Raw genomic sequence first — 12083 nt, 5'->3', positions numbered from 1 at the left:
TCTTAATGCTTCACTGGCTGGGTCAATTTGATCTGAAAATCTAATTTTTTTTTTTCTAAATCAGAATGGCACATCACAATGCAAATTCAAACTCATTTAAATAAAGTGACTGCAACATTTTGTGTTGAAGAGCCACTCTTCCTGATCAGCAGTTTTGGAATAAACCAATATCCAATTTTGCATGTTGTGGCATTTGGTGGGGTTTTTAATGTGGCTTTTTTCAAAGGGTCTTTAAAATATGCCACTGAAGCAGCAAAATAAAAAGGAAACTCATTAAAAATGCATTTCAGGATCACAAGTTCATTTCAGCGTTACATTCTTATATTTAAATGAAAGGCACTTCATTATAACAGTTATAATAACTTCTTTTCATTTACATTTTCCCTGTATTTTCCCTTTCAATTTCTTCTCCATTACCTGTCTGTCCCTAAGCAGCCAAATCAGGAAAGAAGCAGAGAAAAGAGAGAAAGGTAGAGAGTAAAATCACAGAAGTTAAGACAGTGCAAAGGAAGCCCTGTACTTCCATACCTAAGTCCAACACTTCTCATGGTAAGGTATGAACAGAGGAGCTGCACAAACAGTCTCTGATGGTTTGGACAGATGAAGAGGCAGGTTTCTCTTCAAAAACTTGAAGAGACACAGCCTTGATTTGTCTGAACTGGTGCCTGTTATCAAGGAAGTGAATCAAAGACTTTGCAAAAATTAATATGGCTGTTGTTTGCTTTTTAGTGTTGTTTAAAATCAATATGATATTTTATTAGTTTGGGGCTTTTTGTTTTCTTTCTTCTTTTTGGGGTGTTTTTTTTTTTTTTTAATTTAAGATGCATGAGGTCTTTTCTGAAATCAGTGGGAAATAAAATACATTTCCAGTTGCACACCAGATAGGAATAAAAGAAAAATTATACATATGAGCATTCTATCAGCAAGAACTGCTTCTGCATGCCCTCAACTAAGTCAAACTAGTCTTTAAAACACATTTGCCGAACGTTGTTTCTCTTAGGCATCAGTTCAACCTGTTGTAGTAATTATAATGCATCAACATTAGAGACATCCCAAAAATGACTTGTTCTTAGTTTTGATTTTTTTTTGTGTGTAGAAATAACACTGTGTTTAAGATTTCAGTGCTAAAGTTAAAATAATAAAAAAAAAAAAAAATTAAATTATTTCTTCTCTCTCATTTAAACATCATGTATCATTTTTCACACCTAGGATAACCTTTTAGGTCCATATATGTCCATATACATGCAGCATAATAATTTTTGACATCTGGGTAATGCGGCAGAACAGCTGAAGTTCAATTAGAGAGCAGCACTGTCCTAACCCAAAAATATGAAAACTCTGCCTTCAGGGCTGGCAGCTTTAGCATTCAGCAAACAGCAAAAATAATCCCCTTTATGGCAAGACATTTTCATTGGTCACTTTTAAGCAGATCAGCATAGTGCCTATCAAGGTAAATGAGCTCACTTTGTCCATCAAGTATCTCTGTTCATCTAAACTATTCCCACATTTGGTTCAGCTGGGATGGCATGCAAAAATGCCAGCATAAGCCTGATAGGACTTTGCAATGTACTTCATAAGCCATGCATGGTATAATTAGGGAGAAAAGAAAACAGGCGTATCTCTACTTCTTAATCTTTGGGGCAGTTACTTAGTGCAGAAAGTTTTCTTCAGAAATGGACTGAAACAGTAAATAGAAGAAGTCAGCTCAGCAAGGGGGACACATTCAGGAGAAATAGTAAATTCTTACAAAGCAGCTTTTCTAGCATTCATTCCTGTTATTCTGACTCAGAGGACCATAAGAAGACAAAACAAGAATCATAAAAGTACTCCAGGAATGAAATGTAAAGCGAAGTAAGAATGAAATGTATCTCTAGCCCACAGCTCTCCCAAGTGGAAAAGACAGAAGGAGCATTTCAAATGAGACTGCTACATACCAAATACTTCACAGAACTTAGAGTGGGATCAGATGTAAGGAAGCCTGAACTCATGTTGCTGTAGAAGGGAAACTATGACGCTGAAGCTATGTGTAGCTTGGCTGGCCCTTAGCTGACCATGCTGCAACGACTGGGGTGAGGAATGCCTCCTTTATGAGCCCAGCAAAACTCCCAGACCTGCCAGGATGCTGACAGCCACTGATGGAAGGTTACTGGGTGTGGCAATACCTCCAAAAATGTGGATGGAAAGAAAAAATATATAATTACTCTTTTTCTAAACAGTCTAAACAGTGTCTTATCATCTCCAGGTCTGAATACTACATACCTGTCCTGGGCACGTAGTCATGACCAAATATAGGCCCAGGAACAAAAACTGCAATAGAACCCTGAATTCAATCAACAATTATCACCATTGCAGTGATTTGCAAGCCTTAGTAAGAGCTTGGGCCCTGGACTACTTATTCAGTGAAGAACACTGATAATCTTAATTAAAATACTTCTAATTTCTTAAGCAATGATAAGATCACCTAACGCTTAGAGACCTGCAGAGCTCTCTAAGTAAATCTGAGACATTCAGAACCAAGTAACAAGATGTGAGTGAACTAACTGGTAACTTAACTTAGTGTACATATAAGGAGGCCTTATATACACCAATACACACACGTACACAGATATCCATGTACATGCAAATATATGCAGAGTGAGCAAGAGAAGCCTGAATATAGCCTGAGGTTTCAGCATCAGGGAGCAGGAGTTTCTCCTTTCAAGATCTCCTTTTTCTTAGACACCAAACAAGTCAGTGACAAGCTGGAGAAAATGAACTGAAAGGGAAGTGAGAAGAGTTGGGCACCTGTGAGTTGGGATTTGCTCTGAAGATATAAGCAACAGGTAAGGTGCTAGGAAGTAGTCAGTGCTGTACAGCTGCCTGCAGACAGGAGAGGGCAGAAACAGTAGGTGCTGCTCTGCATATCAGCACTTGAGAGGTGTATTCATTAAAAGCAATTATGTCTTTTATCAGGTCAGGCAGTCATTTTATTTTGGCATTTAGTGTGCTAGAGTTTTGTTCACTTATCAGACATTTATTTAAGAAAACCTCACTGCATATGCAGGTTTTACATGAATTAGCAGCAAAGTAATTCATTTATGAGGCTTATTCCTTCACCAGGCATGTATTGAAATGGGCTTCAGCATAGTAAGTTAAATGTCTGTAACAGTATATCCCATTTTGACTTAAATTTTCACAGCACAGCTGAAAGGAAAAGCAGTCACCACTGTTTCCCCATGACTTCCCCTTATTTTAAACTACCAGTTCTGAACTACCACTCCTTTGCCAGCCCCTGTAAAACCACCTGAGCTTTTTCAAAGAGGCTGCTCAGAAGAGGAGCTGAGGATGAGGTAGGTGGGAAAGCAAAGGCATTCTTTCCATGGAAGGACCCAGGGACAAAACTTCGCACCCTTTAGTTTTATTAAGTATAAAGGAAGGGGATCTCCTGAGCAAAGCGCCCCTTGTGGGGTGCTTCCACTGTAGGCTTGAACTACATTCCCTTATTAAAGAGAGGGCCTAGTTGGGAAGGGAAGCGCTCTGCAAAGGGTGGAGAAATCTTCAAGTGACAATCCTTGTGTGGTAGCACCCTTGGCAGGCAAATGGGTCCCTGTGCCAGGCAAGAAGTTCGGGGAGCTGAAGGTCTGTGCTGGGGAAATGACGTGGCACTGAGTGAGGTGGCCCCTAGGGATATTGTCACAGGGACCAGGCAACCCAGTTCACGCTCAAAGACAGCAGGCTGGGTACCAAGGAGTGTACGAGAAACAAAGGCAGCTGTGCCCACCACCTCCCTAAAGTCAGGTATGTCCTCACACAGGCCATTCAGCCCTGGTGCAAACACTGCCATGGACCCTTAGGAACCTGAAACAGCTCCTCTGATCCAGCAACAGAGGGGGCTTTTTAACAAAAGAGCAGTATGCTTAAACAAGCACAAAGACTTCTACCTCTAAGTACATTTCAAGTTGCAACATATTGTTTTCAACCACTACAGCCTGCCCTTCAGCCCATAGGTCTGTTTAAAAGGCCTCACATAGAAGTCATTTTACATTTTAATTTTATAGAAAAGAAAGAAAAGGAAGGGAAGGTGCAGGAAGGAAAAGGGGGAAAAGGGAGAAAAGGGGGAAAAGGGGGGGGAAAGGGAAGGGAAGGGAAGGGAAGGGAAGGGAAGGGAAGGGAAGGGAAGGGAAGGGAAGGGAAGGGAAGGGAAGGGAAGGGAAGGGAAGGGAAGGGAAGGGAAGGGAAGGGAAGGGAAGGGAAGGGAAGGGAAGGGAAGGGAAGGGAAGGGAAGGGAAGGGAAGGGAAGGGAAGGGAAGGGAAGGGAAGGGAAGGGAAGGGAAGGGAAGGGAAGGGAAGGGAAGGGAAGGGAAGGGAAGGGAAGGGAAGGGAAGGGAAGGGAAGGGAAGGGAAGGGAAGGGAAGGGAAGGGAAGGGAAGGGAAGGGATCAACAAGCACTTTGTTATATCTAGGAGGTAGGCTACAGCATCTCTTCTGAGTATTAGTTGTGGCTTTTCCAATAATTATCTGCTCTTCCCTGACAGAGGGATTTATTACATACAACTGAAGAGTACTTTGAAGCAGGCAGTGTAACAGCATTGCCTCTCAACATGGCTAATCCATGTTACACTAGCAGATCGAAGGCTTCCATAGCTTGAACAGACACAGTTACTGTGACAGACAGTAACACTGAAGGCAATGGAATACACTCCGGGGCTTTTCGTGAATACTCTTCATTTAACTCTGAAAGCATTTTGTTAATCTCATTACTTAGTAATTCTGGGAAAGTTATTTAAGAAAGACTTTGAGGAAGAAAGTATCTATGTGTTTATCTGTGACTATTTCAGTCAAATTTAACTATAAGACATTCTTACCTTAAAAATATTTTAAAATTCCCTCTCATTGGAATATTCATGTAAAAATGTCAAATCCCCAATTTATTTTCACAGCAACTTCTGTGAAACAACAGTACAGTTTAGTTCTTCTCTTTTATCCATGAATGGCATTGAAGTTTAGATTGGAAGCCTAACTTTTAGATATATCAGGGAAGGTGAGACTCACTCTTTACTTTTTCATTTGTTTCAGCCTCTTCATTTGTGGCCCTCTTTGAGACTAATCAGAATTAGAAAATTGAGGCAAGAATATTCACAACACTTCATAATGAAAAGCCATCCCTATGGAACACAAAAATTTACATGTCTCTTTTAGTGTCCCATTGGAAAAACTTCAGTGCACATTTGACCCATGAAAATACTTGGTTTTACTTCTTGAAACACTGGACATGAAATGTAAGTATTTTTTGACTAAGTCTGTCAATACAGTTCTCTTAACATGTATTTTTCCAATCACTATTATAATCACTGATCCATAATGAGTTTTGTTGTTTTGTTGGAAACATTACAACTGGGTTAATTTCAGAGTTAGCTACGAATGGGTTTTTCCTCAGCAGTTCTTAAAAATGTCTTAGAAATTAAACAAGACTTGTTTAATTTTTTTTTTAATTTGATTTTTCTTTTTTTTTTTTTGTTTCAAACCAAACAAACAGCACAATTTCTAGCCCAATAGATGGACTTCCATGAATAAGTCTCAATTCTGGTGAAGGCCAAAAGGATGTACCAAAATAATTGATTTCCAAAGGCTCACCAATGCTACATTACCTTACAAGAGGCAACACGTGCATGATACAGAAAATAAGTCTTAGTTACTAATATTTGGCCAATTCTTGTCAACTACAGGAAAAACTGTGGCAGGCCTTACCAGTGTGGCTTCGTTTGTGAACCATGAGCACATTGGGACCGATGCAAATTATCCCACAGATATCACATTTTAGCTTTCCATTAGGAAGTCGAATGCCTCCAACTCCTGACAAAGCTTTGCTGCCTGAGCCATTGTGCGAGCCATTCATTTTCTCTCCTGTGGCATCAAGCATTCGTAAATCCTCTGCACATTCTTCCCCATTCAATTCACAGGCACGCCCATTCTCTTCATCACTCTGAGTTTCTATTTTAATATTACCGGCTGAAAGAAACAATACAGGATGCCACTCAGTTTGGTTACAGAACAAATAATGTGTCAAAGAAACAATCACATGAAAGGAGTTAACTTCTAAACAGCAGGTACAAGATCACTAAATAACAAATGCTATGACCTCAACTATAATTCTATGGGCAATGTGTGGAGTTTGTAACACGTGGAGCAATGAACAGTGAATATCAGTAAAACAAATACAAAACACCCAGGGACCTGGGAACCCAAATAATATTACAAGTCTGATTCTAGGTCTCTGTGATTTTTTGCATTTCTGGCTTTCTGACAATCGGGTTAATTGGAATGAAAGTTAAAATGAAACCACTTCATAGGGATTTGTCCAAAACAATTGTGAAAGTAAGTAACTCAATGGATAAAAATGAACAGAAAATGCAACATTCTCCACTTGGCAGGAAGACTCTGAGGGCTGTACTGAATCCAAATTTTTGATTTGCAGTTCTATGGGATAAGCAACAACAATGGGAAAGCAGAGTACAAACACTGATAAAGAAAGCAGGGTAGGGAAGGATGCAAGGAAGAATTTAAGGATATTAAAAGAGTGACAGTTGTGTTTCTGGGACAACGGGATTAGGATTGCTGAGTAATAGAAGACAGTAACTAGAGTCAGAAGCTATGATTAAAAACCATTCAAACAAAAAAAGGTGTCTGGGAAAACTGTTATTACTTTACTGGATAAATCCTTTTCATTTTAATCCCATAGGTGACAAGTGCTTGCAGCAAGAAAAATTTAGGTGTAAATTTCCCATAGCCTTACAACATGTGATGACATAAAGGCTAGTAAATTTGATCTGCTATGAACAGAGAAAACTTTAACATTAAGGAAAAGGATCAAGATGCAGACAAGTTCATGCCAGTATTCATTCCTCTTCTCTCCACAGAATTGTATGATATTTTATGTAGAAAAAAATAATCCTGGCTGTTATTTCTATCTTTTCTAATCCAGTGATTTTGGTGAAAAAACACTTCTTCATTAGGCTGAAAAAGATCATTTCGCTGGCCAAAATCTTACCTTCTATACAGTAAAAATCCCTCTACCTTCATCCCACCCCACCCAAAAAGAAGAAAGAATTTACTTCAGTGGGTAGCTAAGAATATGAGGGAGCTGTTTCATCCAATAAAGTCCAGGTCTTTTCCTTCTGTGGAGCATTTTCACGATAACCTCATTCAAAAGTGATGGTGCAGCAATGTGACAACAATGAGCTACGGACAATAATTACCTCAAGAGATTGAAAGACCTTCAAAATACCCCTTTGAAATGGAGAGGATTGACAAGCTCTTCTCTGATACATCCTGCAACCTCACAGGTGTCCCAGAAGGACTGCATGGATGTAACTGATGAGAGTATCTGACTCAAAATCCTACTGGGAAACAGAAGCCTAAAGGTGTTCACATTTATGAATACTGTTTGATGGGACACCTCTCAAAAAGTCTACCGATCTAGGTATTTTAATGATTTTTCAAATATTGCACTTTCAATAGAAAACAGAGGTAAAACAGAGTAAGTGCATATCATAAAAGCAGTTTTCCTTTAAAATGTATGTTCTAAAAAGGAGAATAATTTAGTGACAGAAAAAAACAAAATCAATGACCAAACAATGACTTAAAAAGACAGTATCATTGGTTAAACAGAAGTGATTCTGCAAATTTAATGGGCTACAAACTCATATTGCTGTTTTCACCATGGCAAATGGAAGCAATAGAAGTATTTGGCTTGAGTATATAACAAGATTTTCCACAATTTACATGTTATTTTTTTCCTTTCAGTTATAAGAATAATAAATAAATATTTATACTAAAAAATTATAGGCTCCTTGCCTGCCAGGGATTTGGAAAGGTGGCTTTTGAAGCAAATTTTCTGTTAAGTTAAAACGAAGTACATATGAACAAAACAAAAAGCTCAGACTACTTAAGTGCACACAGACAAACATACATTATTCAGAAATTAAATGACACAAACAAAAATCATAAAAGTAGGAACTAGATGGAAATGCTCTGTAGTGAACTGAGTTTCAGTATACTTACTGGAAAAAGATTTGGGAATTATTGCATGAAAGTCCCTAAAGCCTTCCGCCCCGTATGCAGCTGCAATAAAGAAGGCAAACAGGATGCTGGTTTGTGGTACTGCTAGCAGAAATGTAAAAGAAGATGGCACTATTGCTATAAGATAAATACCTAGGAGAAAGACAAAACTATCATCACAGAAGCAACAAAAGCAGTTTAGGACAAAGGAGGAACAGGAAGAGGACAGCTTGCAGGGGAATCCTGACTTGTCAAGAACAATTCCCATTTGTGAAAATGCCCTTTTCTTCCAAAGCAGCCAACAAGTTTTATCATGTTATCTAGAAGCATAATGTGCTCTTGGGTGTTCCCCTTGCTTGACCATTAATTCCTGCTGAAGTCAAGAGGAACTCTTGCAAATGGGTCTCAAAAGGATCAATGCAGGCTCCCACAGTGCAGCTTCTTCAGAATTAATTTTTTGTCAATATGCACTCTGTCTGTGACAGAGATCTCTTCTTTACATATCCTAATTTCTAGTCTCTCCAGTTATAAAAAGTGAAATTGTGTTGTTTTATTCTCACGCCTGCTGGTCTTATGCAATGGAAGAAGAGGAAGCTCAGGTTTACATACATATGTATTTATTACTGTGTATATTGGCATATTTTTGGTTTGTATCTCTAAGGCTTGTCCTCACAATGTATTTACAAAAAGCAGTTGTACAAATATATTATGCCCTGCATATTATGAGTAGCCACATACAAATTACCAGGCCATTGGGCATGCTGATACAGGTAATGCTGGAGTTCATTACTTGACATAAACACTGACAGAGGTATTGATCCAGCCAATAGTCACTAAAGCTCTCCACAGCTATGTCCTGGACTGCTGCAGCTGTACTGCTCATTGACTATCCCCATGAAGACCAGGCTGAATGTCCAGGATGTGCATTCATTTGGCAGTGCAGCTCATGACAGGCTCAGTTCACATGCAGAGTTCACTTTGCCAGTGAGAGCTGATGGATATTGAGGGCACCTAACTCACCCTGGGTCCTCACAGAAATTTTATAGGTCTAATGAACAAAAAAACCTCTCCCTGTCCAAACTTAATACTTCTTGCAAATCTGTCTGCAATACAAGAACTAGTAGAAAGAGCCCCACTGATGCAGGAGACACAACAGGAGAGGGAAATCATTCAGTAGAAATGCTAAAGATTTTTATTAAATCTGAATAATAGGGATGGCAGGGCACACTTCCCACCCCCCCACCCCCCCCACCATAGGGACTTACACTGGAAATAAAAACTATCAGTGTTTTCTACCTTTGTGAGAGTGTTACTTGTCCATCCCTTTTTATAGTGGAGAAATCACTTATGGAGCAACAACAATGTGAAAAATACCTGTAAACCATATATTTCATGTGCACTGATTAAGAATATTCTCAGACTTTATACCGATTTCTGAAACTGTAACCGAATACAGTTTTTGTAGAAATTATTTCTACATACACACATAGCTATGTACACACATATGCAGACATTAATTAGCTTTAAAATTACTCATGGTAATAATTTCTCATTGGGTCTTCTAACAGCATTAAGAATTTATTCACTAATTAATTTACTTCAGTTTGATTGGAAGTGACCTTAAAAGGCCCTTTTTTCTATTGAAGGGGTACAGAGTTCTTTGAAGTCACTGAACTGACAGCTTTTCCCCACTCCTTTTTTACCTTTCCAGAGTGTGGAAAAATTACCCAAAAGCAGGGCACTGTCTGGGTTCCTTGTGGTCTCTTCTATATACTGGGAATTTCACTCTGGATTTTCTGAAGAGCATTTTAAATTAATGTTAAAACATCTGTTCAGTATTCTACGGCTAAAGGTGATTTATGTAAGTCTCAGAAAAAATTAATTGGTATGTCAAAGGGGAGAGAGGTAATGATATAATTTATCACTGAAGAGCAGTGTTGCTGGCTCTGCATCAGACTTGGGCTGGAGCAGTCAGGAATGCAGGATGGTATGAGAACAAACAGCGTCACACTTCCCTGAAAAGAGCTGAGCAACACGGAGATGGAAGGGAGGCATTTTGCAATGAGTGAAAGAGTTGATAGCAGAAAGGAGAAACCAAACAGACCTTCTGGGAAGCTGGACGTAGAGGGTGGCTTTCGAAGGACAGAGAAATAGGCAGCTGGAAAAAAGATGCATGGGAACAATTAGTAATTTGTTTTCAATCTACTTCCAATTTACCTTTGAGCTATGGGACTCCCTGCCAGCTGCAAAATCCTGTGAGACTTTAGCAATGCCATCGTTCTAAGTACCTGGCCCATAATTCTGTTTGGAAGGGGAAATTCACCTTTCAAGTAATATTGTTCTCCAGTGAGACTTTTTAAGAAGTAAAAAGCATAAGACCTGGCTATCAAAGGTGCTTAAAGAGTAACAGACAAATCACTCTGAAGCTTCTGAGACATTTAAACAATAGAGTTCCCTTATTCCATTTGATTTTTAATGGGATTTAACTTTTTATTCCAGTAAGTACTAAACTGTATCTTGTGGCATGTATCTGCCTTTAAGAACTTATACTTTAGACTTTCTTTGAAAATAACCCAGATAATTTGGTTTTGTGTCATGCAATGTCTTGTTTGTACTTTGTAGCCAAGAGCAGAGAAAGATCTCTTGAAGTTGCTGCAAATAGTTCAGGTGCATGTAATTTTTTGTTTTCATGGCTCACTTGTTCTTCCAAGACAAGTCAGAAGTATTTTGTTGATATTAATTGATGCTTAAATGGTAGCTTTAAAATCTAGGACTTCTCATGAAGACATCATAACTATTCAACCAGCAATCATACCTGACTGATTTGAACAGTACCTTATCACTCTAATGGTGAGAAAAAAAAAAAACTTTCACACCAACCTTTCTAACAGATGATAGAAAATGTTGCTAAAAAGGCAAAATAAGATGAAGAAATCCCACTTATCAGGCCAAAATAAATCACCTCAGCATGCCAACATGTCAATAAATGCATGTCAATAAATGCATGTCAATAAAGGATCTCTTCTTCTTTACATAGGTACTCAGAAAACAGAATATTGTCAGCAATCCCACCTATGATTTCTGATACAAGACATAACAGCCATTCTGTTTTGCAACAGCATATGAAAATGTTAGCACTTGGCTTTATGCACTGAAATCCTGCCCCCTTTCGTTTTTACATCATGGTCATTTACTGTGGTGTCAGCTCTGTTCTTACCCCACAAGAGCACTGCAGGTGGAGGATGCCATTTTCAGAAACAAAAGTTGGTTTTCTACAGAATATTTAAGGACTCATTATTCACCAGCCAGACTTGACAACATACAATGAAGGCCAATTCTTTAACTTAAATTATGTTTCCATTAATAGTATCTTTCCCTTATAAGCTCCGAAGCAAGAAGAATTGTATGGGTGTGAAAAATGACAACAAAAGGTCTGGGAAGAAAAACCATAATGCCATGTCTTGTGCTGTTCCTCAGTATAATTCAGATGATACAACAGAACACAGATGGGACTGATCAAACTAACTGTTTACTTAGCTACAGAAAAAGCAGATGCACCCAAGTGCTCTTAAAAATTACCTTTCTGCTCCCTCCTTTCTACATATAGCACTGCATTGGCCAGTTAATCAAGCATTGTGGTATCTCTTTGTGTAAAATGCTGAAAGTTAGAGGGCATTTTCAAAGGGAAACAGAAAAAAAAAAGTAAGGAAGAATAGTAGCAGGAACAGCTGGGACACACCTGCAGGTAGAGAAGCTGGTGCTGACGGATAAGGAGATCCTCCCTTCAGGGTCTGTGCTGCTTCCTTTGACTCCGAGTGCCAATCAGCCCTTGGCAGCCAATTTCTTCTCTACTCTAATTCTGGCTTTCAATCAAATGGATATTATTCCAGAAACACAGGCGTCCACAGATAAGCTATCTCCCATGGGACAACTGGTGTGAGGAGCTCCACCCATGCCATCACCCATAGCTGCTACTTCTCCCTGCTGCTGTCTGGGGGAGGTGCTCAGCCCATGTGCCAGCACCAGCGCCTGTAAGTATGCACAGC

General features: G+C 39.1%; 1 protein-coding gene across 3 annotated transcripts in view; it reads right to left on the bottom strand.

Moving 5' to 3' along the window:
* The window catches only part of IKZF1 (IKAROS family zinc finger 1), a 68703-nt gene that overhangs the window by 15520 nt on the left and 41100 nt on the right, over positions 1-12083 (bottom strand). For 2 of the 3 annotated variants that reach the window (XM_058833382.1, XM_058833381.1), the window contains exons 4-6: positions 10142-10195; positions 8041-8100; positions 5728-5988 (exon numbers count right to left, since the gene is read on the bottom strand). The exons of the other annotated variant lie outside the window; for it this stretch is intronic. In XM_058833382.1, coding sequence (XP_058689365.1) covers positions 5728-5988; positions 8041-8100; positions 10142-10195 — 375 coding nt within the window. The remainder of the gene's footprint in view (positions 1-5727; positions 5989-8040; positions 8101-10141; positions 10196-12083) is intronic. 3 annotated transcript variants of the gene reach the window in all.

This window comes from Poecile atricapillus, chromosome 2, assembly GCF_030490865.1.
Source record: "Poecile atricapillus isolate bPoeAtr1 chromosome 2, bPoeAtr1.hap1, whole genome shotgun sequence".
Taxonomy (NCBI): domain Eukaryota; kingdom Metazoa; phylum Chordata; class Aves; order Passeriformes; family Paridae; genus Poecile; species Poecile atricapillus.
This window is presented reverse-complemented; position numbering and strand designations above follow the sequence as displayed.